The sequence below is a fragment of the Notolepis coatsorum genome (assembly GCF_963971535.1).
Source record: "Notolepis coatsorum genome assembly, chromosome: 1".
NCBI classification, from domain to species: domain Eukaryota; kingdom Metazoa; phylum Chordata; class Actinopteri; order Aulopiformes; family Paralepididae; genus Notolepis; species Notolepis coatsorum.
This window is the reverse complement of record NC_140165.1, coordinates 321,612,215-321,634,129: the sequence shown is the minus strand read 5'-3', so window position 1 is coordinate 321,634,129 and position 21,915 is coordinate 321,612,215. Positions and strand designations below refer to the sequence as shown.

Below are 21,915 nucleotides of genomic sequence, written 5' to 3'. Positions count from 1 at the left end.
GATCTTTTGGTACCGGTCACAGTAGAACAGTATAATCATATCTTTATAATCTTTTACCTACCACTGTACAGTAGGTGAAAGTGGTTACGAATGGTTACAGGCAGCCATGTTGGAAGAAGGAGAACTTCATAAACATTCCTCTATTGAGTTTACTGACTTACCTTTACAACTGAAATGAAGAAAACCTTAATTTATTTAAAGGTTACATTCAGCCACAAGATGTCGCTAATTCATGAATTATTCATTGATTAATTGATTAATCAATTATCTATTTTGGGGGGGGGGGGCAATACTTTTATTCCGCACCTTTCTAAAAGCTCTGTGGATGTATTTTCTATGATTATTCTACATAACAATGTTATCTATAGCACAATTTACTACAGTAATCCCAGTACCACCCTTGTTTTATTCAGTGTGATAGAGTGACGTTCACATGGTTTAACAAGTTCTGCACCAATCTGACCTCGAAGAGGGTAGAACATGGTATTCTTCATCACCATCACAAAACATGAGCTCTTGTTGAGTATTCAGAGTTTATAGACCTGTTTCTCTGTAAACGTCAGACTCTTGTGTGCGGCTGTGTGCGCGCATCACAGGGACAGAAAGGAACGTAATCCTGGTCACAACAGCGGGGCAGACTACAATATGAAATCCAGACGTTTTTGTTTGAAACAACTTTTAGTCAGGGGAGTGTCATGGTTTCTCCATAGAGCTCCATTATACTTTTAGTCAGGGGAGTGTCATGGTTTCTCCATAGAGCTCCATTATACTGTTAGTCAGGGGAGTGCCATGGTTTCTCCATAGAGCTCCATTATACTGTTAGTCAGGGGAGTGTCATGGTTTCTCCATAGAGCTCCATTATACTTTTAGTCAGGGGAGTGTCATGGTTTCTCCATAGAGCTCCATTATACTTTTAGTCAGGGGAGTGCCATGGTTTCTCCATAGAGCTCCATTATACTGTTAGTCAGGGGAGTGCCATGGTTTCTCCATAGAGCTCCATTATACTTTTAGTCAGGGGAGTGTCATGGTTTCTCCATAGAGCTCCATTATACTTTTAGTCAGGGGAGTGCCATGGTTTCTCCATAGAGCCCCATTATACTGTTAGTCAGGGGAGTGTCATGGTTTCTCCATAGAGCTCCATTATACTGTTAGTCAGGGGAGTGTCATGGTTTCTCCATAGAGCTCCATTATACTTTTAGTCAGGGGAGTGTCATGGTTTCTCCATAGAGCTCCATTATACTTTTAGTCAGGGGGGTGCCATGGTTTCTCCATAGAGCTCCATTATACTGTTAGTCAGGGGAGTGCCATGGTTTCTCCATAGAGCTCCATTATACTGTTAGTCAGGGGAGTGTCATGGTTTCTCCATAGAGCTCCATTATACTTTTAGTCAGGGGGGTGCCATGGTTTCTCCATAGAGCTCCATTATACTGTTAGTCAGGGGAGTGCCATGGTTTCTCCATAGAGCCCCGTCATACTGTTAGTCAGGGGAGTGCCATGGTTTCTCCATAGAGCTCCATTATACTGTTAGTCAGGGGAGTGCCATGGTTTCTCCATAGAGCTCCATTATACTGTTAGTCAGGGGAGTGCCATGGTTTCTCCATAGAGCCCCGTCATACTGTTAGTCAGGGGAGTGCCATGGTTTCTCCATAGAGCTCCATTATACTGTTAGTCAGGGGAGTGCCATGGTTTCTCCATAGAGCTCCATTATACTGTTAGTCAGGGGAGTGCCATGGTTTCTCCATAGAGCTCCATTATACTGTTAGTCAGGGGAGTGCCATGGTTTCTCCATAGAGCTCCATTATACTGTTAGTCAGGGGAGTGTCATGGTTTCTCCATAGAGCTCCATTATACCTTTAGTCAGGGGAGTGTCATGGTTTCTCCATAGAGCTCCATTATACTTTTAGTCAGGGGGGTGCCATGGTTTCTCCATAGAGCTCCATTATACTGTTAGTCAGGGGAGTGCCATGGTTTCTCCATAGAGCCCCGTCATACTGTTAGTCAGGGGAGTGCCATGGTTTCTCCATAGAGCTCCATTATACTGTTAGTCAGGGGAGTGCCATGGTTTCTCCATAGAGCTCCATTATACTGTTAGTCAGGGGAGTGCCATGGTTTCTCCATAGAGCTCCATTATACTGTTAGTCAGGGGAGTGTCATGGTTTCTCCATAGAGCTCCATTATACTGTTAGTCAGGGGAGTGCCATGGTTTCTCCATAGAGCTCCATTATACTGTTAGTCAGGGGAGTGCCATGGTTTCTCCATAGAGCTCCATTATACATTTAGTCAGGGGAGTGCCATGGTTTCTCCATAGAGCTCCATTATACTGTTAGTCAGGGGAGTGCCATGGTTTCTCCATAGAGCCCCGTCATACTTAGCGCAGCAGCTCGCGCAGGTACAAGGGGGCAACTTAGTCACGTGACCCAGTTGGTGTTGCTGATTGGCTCGAACACGGTATGTTTGTATACAGCGAACGGGTCCATATTGAAGGACACGAGCACGTTGACGAAGCGAGCGCGTGTTATCCCTGCTCCGTCTAGACGCATCCCAACGTGGACAAGAAGCTGTTCACCACCGACTCCGTGATCGGCCTGAAGAACCCGGAGAAGTCCTTCCCGCTCAACAACGACGTGGGCGTCTTGAAGTGGAGGCTGCAGTCTACAGACGAGACCCTCATCCCTCTCACCAGTAAGTCTTAACCCGAGACCCTCATCCCTCTCACCAGTAAGTCTTAACCTCCTCCAGTCTACAGACGAGACCCTCATCCCTCTCACCAGTAAGTCTTAACCCGAGACCCTCATCCCTCTCACCAGTAAGTCTTAACCCGAGACCCTCATCCCTCTCACCAGTAAGTCTTAACCCGAGACCCTCATCCCTCTCACCAGTAAGTCTTAACCCGAGACCCTCATCCCTCTCACCAGTAAGTCTTAACCCGAGACCCTCATCCCTCTCACCAGTAAGTCTTAACCCGAGACCCTCATCCCTCTCACCAGTAAGTCTTAACCTCCTCCAGTCTACAGACCAGACCCTCATCCCTCTCACCAGTAAGTCTTAACCCGAGACCCTCATCCCTCTCACCAGTAAGTCTCTAAACCTCCTCCAGTCTACAGACCAGACCCTCATCCCTCTAGAACCCAGTCTTCTAACCTCCACCAGTCCGCTGACTACAGTCATTCTTGCTTTTGGGATTTGCTTTTGTTCTCTGCGCAGTTTACTGGAGGTTTTTAATCCAAAGCTTGTTACACTACCGCAAGTGCATCAATTGTTATCATGGGTGGGCCCAGTGGGAATCGAACCGCTAACCCTGGCAGTATTGGTGTCATACTCGACCCATCGAGCTACAGGATCGTATTGTGTTAAAAGAAAAGTTTGCTTCCGGCGAGGGTGAAATGTTTTACCTGGTGAATTTGAGTAATCTCTAGACGATCTACCCAAAATGCTTTCAATGTAAATGTTTGTCTTTTCTTATTTTTTATTTGGTGATGGACAAAGTGATCTCTGACTGTGTTGTCTGGTGTCTCTGTGATCTCTGTGTTGTCTGGTGTCTCTGATCTCTGTGTTGTCTGGTGTCTCTCCCTCTGTGTTGTCTGGTGTCTCTCCCTCTGTGTTGTCTGGTGTCTCTCTGACCTCTGACCTCTTGCTGTGTGCAGTAAACTGCTGTGTAAACTGCTGCTGTGTTGCTTGCTGTGTGCAGTAAACTGCTGGCCCTCAGAGAGCGCTACCGGCTGCGACGTCAACATTGAGTACGAGCTGCAGCACGACGGGCTGGAACTCAACGACGTGACCATCAGCATCCCAGTGCCGTGAGTAACCCCGTCTGTTTAGCGCTTATTATTAACCCTTTCACTGCCACACGAAAGCCCGGTTAACCCTTTCACTGCCACGCGACAGAAGGTTTAGCCCTTTACTATCACACAACCGACGGCGATGCTCCATCATTAGCATCATTAGCTCCGCATCCGGGAGCATCGCCGTCGGTTGTGTGATAGTAAAGGGCTAAACCTTCTGTCGTGTGGCAGTGAAAGGGTTATGGCTGAGACCATGTGCCATTTGGAAGAATCGATAAATCGGGACAAAATTATCGATAAATATCGATATTTTTATTAGTAGTGAAAATAAATATAGATATATTATTTAAACAACAAACTTATGTTTATTTTGCAGCAATTCTTTGTCGTTGCCGCCATCTTTAGTGTTACAGATGTCCCCGTTCAAAACGACCACAGTGATCCTCCTCATGTTACAGTCTGGTCTCTGGATGTGATGGAGGAGTGATGCATGTTGAATGCAGTGCAGAGTTGCAATTCAACTGATTTTTACATGAAATGGGGGATGTTTTAACTATATAATATACAAAAAAAAAAATGCCACTTATCGATTTCACTCAGCCTTAGTTATTATTAGGGATGGGTACCTTTCACATTTGAACCGGTACCTGTGAATCGATACCGGTACCCAACGGTACCTTTTTTCGGTACTTTAGTCTCAAGAAATAAAAAAAAAATAAAAAAAATCCAAACTTCAAATAACTACAATTTCGACAGTTTTCGGCTTGTCATTGCTCCGACTGCTTTGTTGTTGAATCAAGTCAAATCCTAGGTAAGCATATATTGTGCGTGTGAACGTTGACATGAAAAAAAAAAAGTTAAACAAAAAAAAAAACAAAAAAAAATAATAAAAAATTTTTATTTTTTTTCCGTTTTCTCACTTGATTCGATACTCGGTAGTACTGACGTGTTTCGGTTCGGTGCCTCAAAAGTACCGAATTTGGTACCCATCCCTAGTTATTATTCATATCCCAGTACCGTGAGTACCCTTTCTATTCAGTTATTATTCATATCCCAGTACCGTGAGTACCCTGTCTATTCAGTTATTATTCATATCCCAGTACCGTGAGTACCCTTTCTATTCATAGTTATTATTCATATCCCAGTAGTGTGACTACCCTGTCTATTCAGTTATTATTCATATCCCAGTACCGTGACTACCCTGTGTCTATTCAGTTATTATTCATATTTCTCATGATGCGTTATTCATATGGTCACAGAGAACCTGACATTTTTTTTTGATCCACTTTTTTTCTCCCATTTTTTCTATATTCTCTCCCATCCCAATTTCGTATCATCCAATTCAACCCTCCCCTGTCACGAACGCTGTTTCTTGCCTCCCACAGGCCGGCTGCAATGTGGACTAAGTCATACATAGCACAAGTCCCCTCCGGTACTTGAGGTAACAGCAGTCGCATCTTTTCACCTGCGCAGCTCGATCTCTCAGTGGCGAGGAGTAACGCGTGGGAGGCTCACGCTGCCCCCGACACTTCCTGATTCTACTGCGCAGGCGCACCAACCGACCTGTAGGAGTCGCTGTCCACAACGCCCGATCCCCACCCATCAGTTTCCCACCCTCTAATACTGCCAATTGTATTAGTACGGACGACCAGCCAAACTGAAAACAATGTGGAGCGCTGGGCTCGAACACGCGAACCCAGCGTCTCCACATTGGTGGCGAGTGCCTTGCCCACTACACCACCTAGCCGCCCAGAGAACCTGACATTTTAAAGGTATTTATTTCAGGCCAAGGATTTTATTTATTCGTTAGGAAAATGATACATTTCCAAAAGGTTTTGGAGATGTCATGGAAACCCATTCAAATATTTTATTTGTATTTCTCCTTTAGGCCGGATGGTCTTTAATGTCAGGTTTGGTTGCAGATGGATCGATTTACCTGTGAAGGAATAACAACCCAAATACCAGATCTTCTGATTACAACAAGTCAAGTAAAATGTATTTTATAGCCCAAAATCACAACGCGCCGCCTCGACGGGCTTCACAGATCCACAAGTAACATCACAATAGATCCACGATAAAAAAAAAAACACCATGAATTTTACAACCCCCCCCCCCCCCCCCCCAGACATTCCCTCCCCAGTGAAGATGACGAAGGACTCCCTGTAACCTAGCGATGGGAAAGAAAACGGGGAGAAACTTCAGATGGGCCGTTCAAAGGGGATCCCCCCCCCCCCCCCCCCCCCCCCCCCTTCGGGGTGTCGGTGATGTATGGTGTTGCTCTGGGGGGTGGGAGGGTGGAGATCCCCCCCCCCCCCCATCGGGGTGTCGGTGATGTATGGTGCTGCTCTGGGGGGTGGGAGGGTGGATCCCCCCCCCCCCCCCCATCGGGGTGTCGGTGATGTACAGTATGGTGCTGCTCTGGGGGGTGGGAGGGTGGATCCCCCCCCCCCCCCCCCCCCCATCGGGGTGTCGGTGATGTACAGTATGGTGCTGCTCTGGGGGGTGGGAGGGTGGAGAAGTCTACTGGGGTCGTTGTAGAGCTCGTCCAACGCAGGCCCGGGACGTTCAAAGTGCTTCTCCTACGTGGAGTGTAACATTTCACACTCAGTCGTAGTCGGTATTTATAATATCACGGCAGTAGAGTCATGGAATTTGACTGGGAAAGATGTGTCTGAACTAAAGCAGTGGTTCTCAATCTTTTTGGGGGTCAAGGATTGTTGTCGACCGATATATTGTCCGCTGACGTCCGTCGGGCTCTAGTGGGAAGCGATGGTGACCTGTGACGCGCGGTGGTGGTGGTGGAAATATTGATACAGTATAGTATCGCAATACTTTGCGTGGCGATACTGTATCGATACACGGTCACCAAGTATCGATATTTTATTATGCAAAGAAAATGTATAAAAAACAAAGAAAATTGCATTGTTCATTTCAATAGTACAGTAGTCCACACACACACACGCACACACGTGTGCATTCAGTTAAGTTGTAATATGACTGTAATACACAGTTCAGTTTGTCAGGTACATGCAACACAGATTACAGTGTTGACATCGGTCTGCTTCCCATTTGCTGGTTGATCAAAATGATTGAAGTGAGACGAACAGATTGAAAACTTTATTTTATTACGTAGATAAAACATGTTGACAAAGTTTTACCTTGCAGTTGAAAAAAGGTAATAAATCGCAATATATTGCAATATTAATATCGCAATACTCAGCATATCGCAATATATTTTGAATCGCAATACTATGGTATCGTGAGGCCTCTGGTGATTCCCGCCCCTAAAGCGTGGTGACCTCTGACCTCTGAGGGGGCTGAACAGGGCTCCAAAGATCAGATATTTTGAAGGGAGAAAATACTGCAATATTTTATATCCAATGGTTAGCAGAGATGTCATTATCTGTATCTGTTCAACCAACCAAATGATCTGTATTCGGATATAATCAATGTAATCAAATTAACAATTGAACATTAGGTTAAAGATGTTAAATCCAGCGAATGTATTTTTTTGTACCTAATATTAATTGAAAATGCAATTGTTGTGCCTTCAAAGCATCAAATGGATTTGATATCATTAATTATGAATATATATTTGTACCTCCTTTAGCTTTATAGAGCAGGAAAGGTTTTAGCATGATACATGAGCATAGTCGGACACTAATCTTTCAAAAATGCTCACGTCGTCTTTCCTACAAATTCATATTGGCCCATGTTCAAGCTTTTGTTATCTAATGAGTTATTCATACATAAGAATCAGAATCATAAATAGCCTAAATATGAAAATTGTGCACTGTTTTCCATACCTAGAGGAAGGAGGAGCAGATACCGTCCGGTTCCAATAACGTAGTTTTCATTGTCTGATCGTTAAACTGACACGACCACCATGTGCGCCGTCAAAAGATACTTATAGTCATCTGTTTTCTTTTATGGTTTGGAGTAGTGGACATATTTTCAATAATAATATTTGGAATGGTATGCGTCTGGAGAACAAAAGCATGTGTATTTTTATTCAGCACCTCTGTTAGTAACTGCATTTGTATTTTGTCATACCGTGACAACTAGGGGTGTAACAGGGCATCGATCCTAAGGTGACGATTCAACTGCATCAATTTGAAAATGTAAGAATCGATTATAAAAATAAAGTCTATTTTTTATTGACCTATAGTCCATTCATGCTGATCGAGATCAGTCCCCCCCCCCAGCCACATTTGTGTATTCATTTTTTTGTGGGGGGGGGGGAATTATCTGATCGAAAATTAATCGAATCGAATTGTGGTCAAATGAAGAGATTTCATGATGCATTGAATCGTTGAATCGTTGCCTGAAGAATCCTAATCGAATCGTTGTGAGGTCGAATCGTTGCACCCCTAATGACAACTCATGACACCTTTTGAACCGATAAATGATCGGCTATGAATCATATTCCAGGAATTGGCGTAAGTAAAAGCTGCTCTTGGTGCAGTAATGTAGGAGGAAGGTGGAGCGTCCTGTGCTGGTTGCTTCTGAAACAGGTCCCCAAAGACACGCACGCAATAAATATCATTAATTTCACATAATAATAATAATAATAAATTGGATTTGAAGAGAGAAGCGCCTTTCTCAGACTCGAGGACGCTGTACAAGGAGAGAGAAGCTGTATGAAAGAAAGGGTAAATAAAGATTATGAATATATTTGTGTATAGTAACAACGGGGGAAAAAAACAAACAAGATAAAAAAAATAAAAAGGAAGCAAGGTGCTGTCGTGTCATGATGATGACTTAAGACGAGCTTCCTCTGGGCTTTTGAAAATGTAGCGGAGACCTTGCTCGTTGTGGAGCAGCCGAGACGGGCAGATGACAGTGAATAGTATGAACCCTATGAGAGCTGTGTTCCATACGCCCTGTGGTGTATAGAGAGCTGTGTTCCATACGCCCTGTGGTGTATAGAGAGCTGTGTTCCATACGCCCTGTGGTGTATAGAGAGCTGTGTTCCATACGCCCTGTGGTGTATAGAGAGCTCTGTTCCATACGCCCTGTGGTGTATAGAGAGCTGTGTTCCATACGCCCTGTGGTGTATAGAGAGCTGTGGTGTATAGAGAGCTGTGTTCCATACGCCCTGTGGTGTATAGAGAGCTGTGGTGTATAGAGAGCTGTGTTCCATACGCCCTGTGGTGTATAGAGAGCTCTGTTCCATACGCCCTGTGGTGTATAGAGAGCTGTGTTCCATACGCCCTGTGGTGTATAGAGAGCTCTGTTCCATACGCCCTGTGGTGTATAGAGAGCTGTGTTCCATACGCCCTGTGGTGTATAGAGAGCTGTGTTCCATACGCCCTGTGGTGTATAGAGAGCTGTGTTCCATACGCCCTGTGGTGTATAGAGAGCTGTGTTCCATACGCCCTGTGGTGTATAGAGAGCTGTGTTCCATACGCCCTGTGGTGTATAGAGAGCTGTGTTCCATACGCCCTGTGGTGTATAGAGAGCTGTGTTCCATACGCCCTGTGGTGTATAGAGAGCTGTGTTCCATACGACCTGTGGTGTATAGAGAGCTGTGTTCCATACGCCCTGTGGTGTATAGAGAGCTGTGTTCCATACGCCCTGTGGTGTATAGAGAGCTCTGTTCCATACGCCCTGTGGTGTATAGAGAGCTGTGTTCCATACGCCCTGTGGTGTATAGAGAGCTGTGTTCCATACGCCCTGTGGTGTATAGAGAGCTCTGTTCCATACGCCCTGTGGTGTATAGAGAGCTGTGTTCCATACGCCCTGTGGTGTATAGAGAGCTCTGTTCCATACGCCCTGTGGTGTATAGAGAGCTGTGTTCCATACGCCCTGTGGTGTATAGAGAGCTGTGTTCCATACGCCCTGTGGTGTATAGAGAGCTGTGTTCCATACCAGGGTTTCCGTTAGAAAAAATTGTTGCCGGTCTCCGTGACCTGCAAGATTTCAATCTACCGGACAAATGAGATTAATTCCGGTCATAGTTTATTGAGCTTTAAAACAATTGATAGGCAGGCTATATAAAGAATGTCATCCTCAAGGCATGTAGATTTATAATATTATTACTTAAAACTAGGCTACTTTTGCGTATACAGTCATTAATATATTCCAAATAAAATAAGTCCCTCGATACTCCGTCTCCGTGCTGCTGCTGACTTGAAATAAAATAGACCGCGTATGTGGGCAGTCGGTCCGACACTAAACAGCAGTCTGTTATAATCACATTTTTATGAGCTAACGAATTCCGTTATATTGGACATTTGTATTAATTATATCAAGCGAAGAACTGAGAAAGCAGAGAGACGGCAACATTATCGTGGTTTGCGTGACTACTCTCTCCACCTCAATGTCACGCGGTCGAAAAGGGCGCTTGTCTATTGGACAGTGGAAATGTGTGTGGCTGCGATCCTGTGTGTGCGCGCGCGCGTGTGTGTGTGTCTGTGTGTGTACTGCGGAGCCCAGATCAGCGGAGCCGAGTTTTGACATGGCATTGATCCATTGTTCTATTGAAGCACATTACCACCATCCTCTCGCTAAACAACTTGTAGACCACGGTGTTTTTATGAGTGCCCACAAGTAGCTGTTTTATTAATAATATAATAAGCCGCGCGCCTCGGTAATAATAATAAGCTGCGTGTTTTCTTCCTTCTTCCCAAGATGCACAGACATATAGATAGATAGATAGATAGATAGATAGATAGATAGATAGAGATATTAGATGCAGTGTGCTTGTTTTGCAGTGAGTGCTGCGAGCAGTGGTAATAATAATCACTTCCTATATTTGGTTCTCGTTTGGTCCGCTGAAGCCGAACCGAGACCTACGTTTTCAGGCGGACCAGAGTTCGCCTGCTTGGTCCGCGGACCGAGTTTGACGCGTAAGCTCTCGCTGACAACGTCGTTGTCATTATTAGAAGCAACGAGGAAACAAATGTAATGATCGTTTCGTTCATCGCATAGGCTATTTAATTTTAGCCTATTTTAATACAATTCAAATAATCAAATTGTGCTTAGACTCAGGGAATTATTTTCACCGGACATTAAGACCGGAGAAATTAAATATGTCGGACTTCAACAGATTTTGCCGGTCAAATACCGGTAATTACCGGCTAACGGAAACGCTGTTCCATACGCCCTGTGGTGTATAGAGAGCTGTGTTCCATACGCCCTGTGGTGTATAGAGAGCTGTGTTCCATACGCCCTGTGGTGTATAGAGAGCTGTGTTCCATACGCCCTGTGGTGTATAGAGAGCTGTGTTCCATACGCCCTGTGGTGTATAGAGAGCTGTGTTCCATACGCCCTGTGGTGTATAGAGAGCTGTGTTACATACGCCCTGTGGTGTATAGAGAGCTGTGTTCCATACGCCCTGTGGTGTATAGAGAGCTCTGTTCCATACGCCCTGTGGTGTATAGAGAGCTCTGTTCCATACGCCCTGTGGTGTATAGAGAGCTGTGTTCCATACGCCCTGTGGTGTATAGAGAGCTCTGTTCCATACGCCCTGTGGTGTATAGAGAGCTGTGTTCCATACGACCTGTGGTGTATAGAGAGCTGTGTTCCATACGCCCTGTGGTGTATAGAGAGCTCTGTTCCATACGCCCTGTGGTGTATAGAGAGCTGTGTTCCATACGCCCTGTGGTGTATAGAGAGCTGTGTTCCATACGCCCTGTGGTGTATAGAGAGCTGTGTTCCATACGCCCTGTGGTGTATAGAGAGCTCTGTTCCATACGCCCTGTGTTGTATAGAGAGCTGTGTTCCATACGCCCTGTGGTGTATAGAGAGCTCTGTTCCATACGTCCTGTGGTGTATAGAGAGCTCTGTTCCATACGACCTGTGGTGTATAGAGAGCTGTGTTCCATACGCCCTGTGGTGTATAGAGAGGGTCAATCCATGCCTTTGTCTCTGCCGTGTGTGACCCCTGCAAATCCTGTATTTTGTATACGTCTTTACTTGTTGTGTTTTCTATGCATCTACTGGAATAAGAACGGGTGAATGAAGTATGTGAACAAAAAGGAAACATGGATACAAAATAACAACAAAACAAGGACGGTGTGTTTTAGGCCTTGTCCAGACGAAGACGGAACCGATCTTTTTCTTTCGTTTTCATTTTCATTTCAAAAAGGTTTTCCGTAAACACGGAGTCGTCTCAAGAAATGTGTGCGCCCAAACGAAACCACTGAAACGCTGTATCGCTGCCACAAATGTACAAAATAAACGTCTTACCTGTTTTAGATGTCGCTCTTTTATTTTGAAACACCCCGGCTGGAAGTGTTAATAATAAATAATAATTCATTTAATTTATATAGTGCTTCTCAATGACCCGAAGTCGCTGACAATAGTCGGGAGCAAAGTAAAAACAAAGAAACAAAAACAAAAACAAAAACAAAGAAGCAACAAAGAAACAAAAACAAAAGGAACATGAGACCATGGGGGGAACAGGGAAGACAGCATGATAGCACAAAAGACAGGAGACAGACATCAATCAGGTTGGAGCGGGGGGGGGGGGGGGGGGGGGGTTGAAGGCAAGGGAGAACAGGTGGGTTTTGAGGCGAGCTTTGAAGGTGGAGAGTGTAGAGGAGTGTTATTGTTGTTGTCGTCGCTAGCGGTTCTGTGCTTTTAAGCTAACGCTAGTTTCCAAAGGAGAGGAGAGCGACACCGCGGCTCACATGCGCAAAATGCAGCTACAGGCAATCGATGATGAGGAAGAGCTGCTGATTTAATACAGTGCGGTCGTAGGCACAACAGTGGTGCTCGGACTACCTGTTGTATTAAATTAATTGATTGATGTTTAACTTGTCCCCGTGTCCAGTCCTTTCGACTAGCCCCACCCGTTCATGTAATTGTATTAACGTTACCGTGTTGTAGCTATGTTAATAATGCGCATGCGGGTTAAGGGAGAGGTGGGCTATCGCGTCGTCGGTTCAGGAAAGATGCGTATTGGCTTGTACAGACGGGAACGCTGTACAACACTACAGACGGTTAACCGTGTGGTAGTGAAAGGTTAACCTGTAGTGTGGCAGTGAAAGGGTTAACCTTCTGTAGTGTGGCAGTGAAATGTTAACCTTCTGTAGTGTGGTAGTGAAAGGGTTAACATTATGTAGTGAGGTAGTGAAAGGGTTAACCTTCTGTAGTGTGGTAGTGAAAGGTTAACCGTCTGTAGTGTGGTAGTGAAAGGGTTAACCTTCTGTAGTGTGGCAGTGAAAGGTTAACCGTCTGTAGTGTGGTAGTGAAAGGTTAACCGTCTGTAGTGTGGTAGTAAAGGGTTAACCTTCTGTAGTGTGGCAGTGAAAGGTTACCCATCTGTAGTGTGGTAGTGAAAGGTTAACCATCTGTAGTGTGGTAGTGAAAGGTTAACCATCTGTAGTGTGGTAGTGAAAGGGTTAACCTTCTGTAGTGTGGTAGTGAAAGGTTAACCTTCTGGTAGTGAAAGGGTTAACCTTCTGTAGTGTGGTAGTGAAAGGTTAACCTTCTGTAGTGTGGTAGTGAAAGGGTTAACCTTCTGTAGTGTGGTAGTGAAAGGTTAACCTTCTGTAGTGTGGTAGTGAAAGGGTTAACCTTCTGTAATGTGGTAGTGAAAGGTTAACCTTCTGTAGTGTGGTAGTGAAAGGTTAACCTTCTGTAGTGTGGTAGTGAAAGGTTAACCTTCTGTAGTGTGGTAGTGAAAGGTTAACCTTCTGTAGTGTGGTAGTGAAAGGTTAACCATCTGTAGTGTGGTAGTGAAAGGGTTGATATAAAGCCGTATGATTAGGCATCGTATGGTCATGAGCCCAACCTTGTATAACCTACGTACCAAATCCCAAAAGCGACAACGTCCGATTAGCTGCTTGCTAAGCTATCCTGGTGCGTTGACGTCGCACAGCCAGACACGCTGCTCTGTGTGTGTGTGTCTCTATTTGTGAACATGCCAATTTGTAATGAAGCATTTCTATACACTTCCCTCCGTCTTGCCCCCTCGATCGGGTCATTTAACCCTTTCACTACCACAATACAGAAGGTTAACCCTTTTCTACCACACTACAGACGGTTCTGTAGTGCGATAGTAAAGGGTTAACCTTATGTAGTGTGGTAGTGAAAGGGTTAACCCTTTTGTCATGTGGCAGTGAAAGGGTCAACCTTCTGTGTTGTCGCAGTGAAAGGGTTCAATCCCAGCTCAAAGCGTACCTTTATTCCCCAGCGTGTCCTTGATCCTGACCTGGACCTCGCCTGAGCTATTGTACTGTTCCATGTTGTATGACCTCGTCTGTTCCCCTACCCTGCCTTTTTGTAAAGCACTTTGTTTGGCTTGTGTCATGTGAAAACGTGCTATATAAATAAATCTGATTGATTGACTTGTAGATAAGATAGATAGATACTTTATTAATCCCCTTGGGGAAGTATCTATCCCACAGCTCACACAGTATACAGACATTGACAGTTCTCATTCAGTTGTTTCACCTTATGTCTGCATCATGAATTAAACATGATAAATAAGCACATGATAAAATTCAATTAAATCATAATCAATATCAATAAGAGCGTGATGAGATAAAAGCAGGTGTATAAAACAAGTGTATAAAAACAGATGTATAAAAGCCGGTGTATAAAAACAGATGTATAAAAACAGGTGTGTATTTTACCTAACCTTTATTTGACCAGGTAGTCACTTGAGATCAATGATCTCTTTTTCGAGCAAGACGTGGCCAAAATGGCAGCAAAACAAAAACAAACATACAAAACACAGACCGACATAAATGGCAAAGTGGGGCAAGGGGATACATCTGAGCTGCAGCAAACGAGATTGAATGGGATTGGGGGAGATTGGAGGGTAACAAGGCAGAAAGAGGAGGGAAGGTGAGGCTTTGCAGGAGGTTGCTGGGGAGAGAAGGTCAAGTTAATAAATATAAAATATAACACCACATTATGCAGTGAAGCATCGACATTTTCCCATCTCATTCTTTAAAATGCCCGTAATTTGAACTTTAAAATCAGTGAGGGCCTGCAATTAAAAAAAATTTGGTCTACTTTTTCTCCCCATTTTTCTCCCGCCCCCAATTTCGTATTGTCCAATTCTACCCTCCCCTGTCTCGAACGTCGTTAGGCCACGCCTCCCACAAGCCGGCTGCAATGTGGACGAAGCCTTGCATCACGTGTCCCCTCCGGTACTCGAGGCCATAGATATCTATAGAACACTAGATAGCTTAAGGCGGAGTCACCAGCGTCACTGAACCGCCGCCATCTTGCTCCAGTCAGCCTTGAGTGAGAGTGAGTGAGCTGCACAGACAAAAATACTCATAACTCGCTGAAATATTGACGGATTTACAAACGGGTTGGTTTGCTATAAACATCAAAGATGTAGTTATGATACTGCATACTTATTAAAAAAAATTTTAAAGATGTTTTTTTTTTTTACAAACCGCTTGAATCATAGCCAGGTTAATAATGCTTGTAATAAACCAAACCGTTTGTAAATCCGTCAATATTGAGTATTTTTGTCTGTGCAGCTCACTCACTCTCACTCAAGGCTGACTCTCCCAAGATGGCAGCGGTTCAGTGATGTCGCTCTCCATTGGCCGGCAGCGCGGGCAAGCTATCTAGTGTTCTATAGATATCTATGCTCGAGGCGGCAGCCGTCGCATCTTTTCACCTGCACAGCGCGATCTCTCGGTGGCGAGGGTCTGCGTGGGAGAGGGACACGCCGCCCCCGTCGCTTCCAGATTCTACTGCGCAGGCGCACCAACCGACCTGTAGGAGTCGCTGTCCACAACGTCCGATCCCCACCCACCAGCTTACCACTAGAGTTGTTCCGATACCGATACCAGTATCGGAAATGCCGCCGATACTGGCTAAAATGCTGGTATCGGTATCGGCGAGTACCCTCTAATGAATGCTGCGCTCCGATATCACGTAATTTATCAACAACACTGTGGTCTGCTTCGAGCATTATAAAACAAACGTGTATTTAACCGACCGTGAATTAAAGTGTCAATGCCGTTTGTCATTTTAACAGCAGATACTTTCTTAAATGCCATCCTCCCGACAGAGCGGTGTTGACAGGGAGCTCTGATGGGTTCGCTTGCTGGTGTTATTAGTATTGAACAGCTAACCGAAAGCTAGCGTTAACTAACGTTAAAGGTTTAGCCATAACGTTACCTTGGCTAAAGTTGGGGCTATTCATAATCCAGCATAGTACAGCAAGTTGGCAAAGGAGTATTCCAACGTAAATCACATTTTCACCAGTAAAGTTAGTCTTTCCATCTGCCGGTAGCTCCATGCTAGCTAACCTAGCTCACGTTAGCGTCGTCACTGAACCACCTCGCGTACACAATTAATGACATGTTGCGGACAGCCATATCGGTGACAATGTTTAGCTTTTAGTGCCAAATGATAAGAGTCTGAGGCGGAGTCTCAAAAGAGAATGTTGCATATTTATTGTGCAAAAATCACAACAGATACTCTCCAACGGAGCCTTGGCTTGTAGACTGAGTAGGGTATATCTGCAGAGCCACTTGGTAACGAGTGCAACACCGTGTAATGTCCGTGTGGATCGTTGGAGTAGGGTATTTCTGCAGTGCTGCAGCCCCATACTCATTGATTAATGATACTAATACAAATCTATACAATTTTTTTTTTTTTTATATATAAATGTATGCACTGGTATCGGATCAGTATCGGTATCGGCCGATACCCAAAGCTTAGGTATCGGAATCGGATCGGAAAGGAAAAAATGGTATCGGAACATCTCTACTTACCACCCCCTAACACTGCCAATTGTATTAGTACGAACGACCAGCCAAGCCGGTAGCAACGCAGAGAGCTGGGCTCGAACCCAGCATCCCCTGCGTTGATGGCGAGCGCCTTGCCCACTGCGCCACCTAGCCGCCCCTGCCGTTTCAATTTGAAGTCCATTCCAGGCAGAGGGAGCGGAGAACATCGAGGCCCTTTTCCCAAACTGTGTTTTGCTTCCTCCAGGTCCGGCGTGGGCGGCCCGGTCATCGGCGACCTGGACGGCGAGTACAAGCACGACGGCAGGCGGAACATCCTGGAGTGGTGCCTGCCGGTCATCGACGCCAACAACAAGACCGGCAGCCTGGAGTTCAGTGTCGCCGGGCAGCCCAACGACTTCTTCCCCATCAACGTGTCCTTCGTGTCCAAGCGCAACTACTGCGACATACAGGTGGGTTTCTTTGGGGGGGGGGGGTGTATATTTCATACCTTTACACTTCAGTTTTGTTTCGAGTTTGAAAAGCAACGTCAAAGTGCATAGATGGTACAATGAGGTTTTTACAACCGCTTGCCACATCTGAACTTTGAACTCACTTGCGACCTTATCGCACTCTCTAATAGGTATGTATTATAATAATAATAATAATAATAATGTTATGCCAAGATCTACATCAAGATGCCACAATGAAACGGGATTTAACCCAAGAGTCAGGAATCAAAACAAAGGGACTTCATTTTCTGCCTTTTACATTAAATATATATATAAATATATCCATATATATATATATATATATATATATATATATATATATATATATATATATACTGCCACTCACTATATATGTTCCTAACCCGATATAAGTCCATATACTGCTGTGGAGAATGAAGGTGTTTTTTGTTTTCACAAACCCAGTCTCAAAACACATGGAGGTCCAAGCGGAACGTGAAAGTATATTTAAAAAAAGGAATCCAAGACGCAAGAGCTTTTTAGCTTCTATTACACATCATTGTGGTGTGTCGTGATGTCACTAACGGCCTCTTCCTCTTCCTCCTCTTCCTCCTCTCAGGTTACCAAAGTGACTCACGTAGACGGCGACGCCCCGGTCAGATTCTCTTCGGAAACCTCCTTTGTCGTCGATAAATACGAAATCCTGTAAAACAACAACAACAACAACACACAAAAAAGAGTCCAAATCTACGCTTAGAGAGAAAGATGAGAGAAAAGAAAAGAAAAAAAAAGATCCTTGCCTGCCCGCCTGTATACTGTTTCAGAGACTGTACATCAACAGGACTACACCACGCCCTCTTGTGGCAGGGCAGAGTATTGATGATGTATTTATATGTTTGTATGAGAGAAGAAGATGATCATCTATATAAAGAGTTAAATTGAACAGGAAAATAAAACAAAAAAAATAAAAAAAAATAAAAATTAATAAAAAAAAAAGAAACGCACCACCTGATGCCGTTGTATCGGACAGACGTACCACATGGGAGGGGGGAGGGGGGGGGGGCAGACGTACCACAGGACTAAAGGATGAGGACAGGATGACTGGGGGGGAGGGGGGGTACAGTCTACACTCGACAGTCTAGTAAACACATTTTCTATCAGTGTCTCCAGAGCAACATGTAGTTCAGCATCAGGCCTCCAAGTCTTTTCTACACTCGGCGTTATACTTCAAATGGTTTCTCCCGTCGTCTTCATCCGCGTCACTGCTCTCTGCGCTCAGGCGGGAGGACGGCGCCCGTCACACTCTTAACCCTTTCACTGCCACACGACGGAAGGTTAACCCTTTCACTGCCACACGACAGAAGGTTAACCCTTTACTATCACACTACCGACGGTAACCGGTAGTGAAAGGGTTAACACTTTGTCGTGTGGCAGTGAAAGGGTTAACCTTCTGTATTGTCGCAGGGAAAGGGTTAACTGTTTAGTAGTGTGACAGTGAAAGGGTTAACCTTCTGTATTGTTGCAGTGAAAGGGTTAACCTGCTGTCGTGTGGCAGTGGAAGGGTTAACCCTCTGTGTATTGTCGCAGTGAAAGGGTTAACCGTTTGGTAGTGCGGCAGTGAAAGGGTTTTAAGAACGACGATGGAACGGTTCCGATCCGTTGGTACCGGCGTGTCGCTGAAGAGGGCGCTAGAGGAGCTTTTGTGTTCAGTACATTTAGATCACCTTCCCTGTCTGCAGCTTCCTGTGTCTGTGTGTTTCTTTTTTTACTTTGCTTTGTTTCACCTTTTCTTTCCCTGTTCTTCAAAAGAAAAATTAATAATAATTCTCAACAGGCGTAGTTCTCGCTGCTACTACTACTAGCCGTAATAGGTCATCCAAATCTGACGAGAAAAGAAGCACGAACATGTTGTCAGGGTTGTTCTAAAAAAAAGTATGTACAACGCTGTGAAATACCATTTTGACTTGTTGATTTTTGACGAGCAATCTCTTCACGGCACCATTGCGACCGCTCCTCGATTGTCAAACGCGGTGATGTAGGGCTGGGCGATATGGCAAAAAAGTATATTGCGATAACGATATCGATAACAAACAAGAAAAATGTATACAAAAAATAAATCAAAAACATTTAAAATATATATTTTTTTAAACAACAGATGTTTATTCTGCAGCAATTCTTTGTCGTTGCCGCCATCTTTAGTGTTACAGCCCCTCACACTCCAGTTCTCAGGCTGCAGCTGGTTTGAAAGCGAAAAAATCGGCTTCTCTGCTGGCTGTGGCTCCAGGGGAGTTGAACAGTTCTGGCTCTGCTCGTTTCTTTTCTATCTTTTGGCGCTTTTTTGGTGGACAAACCACCACACATGTGCACCGTGACTCGTGACTGGAGACTAGCTCCGCTAGCACACATAGCCTACTGTGTACAGACAGTTTCAAACTGTATTTTAAATTAGAAAGCAAACAAAATAAAAGAGAAAAATAAATCTCAATTTGGTCAGTATTGTCATTTGGACAAGCAAAGCCATTACTTTAAGTTGCAGGCAAGAAAGACAAGTCTGTCCACTGTCTCTGGTTTTAAAACTGCCCTGTTGCAGGTCTCAAAAAAAAAAAATATTTATATATATTTTTTTCCGGATATTTTTCTTTTTCGATATCGATTATTAGAATATATCGCGATAATTATCGTTATCGTTATATCGCCCAGCCCTACGGTGATGTAGAACGAGAGATATCCTGTAATTATATAGAGGTCCCACGGTTTGCCTTCAGGAGTTCTAGCACTTTGAGCCTGGGCCAGAAACGACGACAACAACAACAACCCCGGCCGCCCAGGCTCCAGATACTGGATATGTGTCGCGGAGCGCGGTCAGATGGAATCTATACCACCCTGCCTCCACTGCCCCTAGTGGAGTGAGATGGTATCTATCTGACCCTGCCTCCACTGCCCCCTAGTGGAGTGAGATGGTATCTATCTGACCCTGCCTCCACTGCCCCCTAGTGGAGTGAGATGGTATCTATCTGACCCTGCCTCCACTGCCCCCTAGTGGAGTGAGCTGGTATCTATCTGACCCTGCCTCCACTGCCCCCTAGTGGAGTGAGATGGTATCTATCTGACCCTGCCTCCACTGCCCCCTAGTGGAGTGAGATGGTATCTATCTGACCCTGCCTTCACTGCCCCCTAGTGGAGTGAGATGGTATCTATCTGACCCTGCCTCCACTGCCCCCTAGTGGTGTGAGGGAGCCGGTCCACTCAGACCCTTTAACCATAAGTTGTAAAGAGGATTGTTTTGCTGCCGTTCCCGCGTCATGTCTCTCGACACCCTACTCCTTCAGTCATCCTTTGCTTATAATCTCATAGTATATCCACTCTATTGAAAGGACAACTATGTTTTGTTTTCATATGTTTTTGTTTTTGATCTTGTTTATACTCCCCGGATTTCAATTTAGAAAATGGTTGTATGGATGTGGGGTTGAAAATGACTAGATTTGAGCATTTTCAACTAAAGAATTACTGAGGGGGAATCTTAACATTCCAGTGTACAATTAGAAAAAAATCTTTAATGGAATAAAATGTATTATTAAAAATCTAAGTCTCGTATTTGTATTTTCTTTTTGTATTTCTGTTTTTGCCTGTTCACCATTTCCTCTACTGTCAGTCTGGAGGGTGTAGACTACCCTACTGTCAGTCTGGGGAGGGTGTAGACTACCTTACTGTCAGTCTGGAGGGTGTAGACTACCTTACTGTCAGTCTGGGGAGGGTGTAGACTACCTTACTGTCGGTCTGGGGAGGGTGTAGACTACCTTACTGTCAGTCTGGAGGGTGTAGACTACCTTACTGTCGGTCTGGGGAGGGTGTAGACTACCTTACTGTCATTCTGGGGAGGGTGTAGACTACCTTACTGTCAGTCTGGGGAGAGTGTAGACTACCTTACTGTCAGTCTGGGGAGAGTGTAGACTACCTTACTGTCAGTCTGGAGGGTGTAGACTACCTTACTGTCAGTCTGGGGAGGGTGTAGACTACCTTACTGTCGGTCTGGGGAGGGTGTAGACTACCTTACTGTCAGTCTGGAGGGTGTAGACTACCTTACTGTCGGTCTGGGGAGGGTGTAGACTACCCTACTGTCAGTCTGGGGAGGGTGTAGACTACCTTACTGTCGGTCTGGGGAGGGTGTAGACTACCCTACTGTCAGTCTGGGGAGGGTGTAGACTACCTTACTGTCGGTCTGGGGAGGGTGTAGACTACCCTACTGTCAGTCTGGAGGGTGTAGACTACCTTACTGTCTAGGGAGGGTGTAGACTACCTTACTGTCGGTCTGGAGGGTGTAGACTACCTTACTGTCGGTCTGGAGGGTGTAGACTACCCTACTGTCAGTCTGGAGGGTGTAGACTACCCTACTGTCTAGGGAGGGTGTAGACTACCTTACTGTCAGTCTGGAGGGTGTAGACTACCCTACTGTCAGTCTGGAGGGTGTAGACTACCCTACTGTCAGTCTGGGGAGGGTGTAGACTACCTTACTGTCGGTCTGGAGGGTGTAGACTACCTTACTGTCGGTCTGGAGGGTGTAGACTACCTTACTGTCAGTCTGGAGGGTGTAGACTACCTTACTGTCAGTCTGGAGGGTGTAGACTACCCTACTGTCAGTCTGGAGGGTGTAGACTACCTTACTGTCAGTCTGGGGAGAGTGTAGACTACCTTACTGTCAGTCTGGGGAGAGTGTAGACTACCTTACTGTCAGTCTGGAGGGTGTAGACTACCTTACTGTCAGTCTGGGGAGGGTGTAGACTACCTTACTGTCGGTCTGGGGAGGGTGTAGACTACCTTACTGTCAGTCTGGAGGGTGTAGACTACCTTACTGTCGGTCTGGGGAGGGTGTAGACTACCCTACTGTCAGTCTGGGGAGGGTGTAGACTACCTTACTGTCGGTCTGGGGAGGGTGTAGACTACCCTACTGTCAGTCTGGGGAGGGTGTAGACTACCTTACTGTCGGTCTGGGGAGGGTGTAGACTACCCTACTGT

General features: G+C 45.1%; 1 protein-coding gene across 1 annotated transcript in view; it reads left to right on the top strand.

Annotated features, from left to right (window-relative positions):
* Window positions 1-20,488, top strand: part of arcn1a (archain 1a) — a 47,696-nt gene extending 27,208 nt beyond the window's left edge. The window contains exons 7-10 of the mRNA XM_084316130.1: window positions 2,535-2,682; window positions 3,689-3,797; window positions 16,701-16,905; window positions 17,522-20,488. Of these exons, the coding sequence (XP_084172256.1) occupies window positions 2,535-2,682; window positions 3,689-3,797; window positions 16,701-16,905; window positions 17,522-17,611 (552 nt within the window). The 3' untranslated portion in view covers window positions 17,612-20,488. The remainder of the gene's footprint in view (window positions 1-2,534; window positions 2,683-3,688; window positions 3,798-16,700; window positions 16,906-17,521) is intronic.
* The last annotated feature ends 1,427 nt before the right edge of the window (window positions 20,489-21,915 follow it).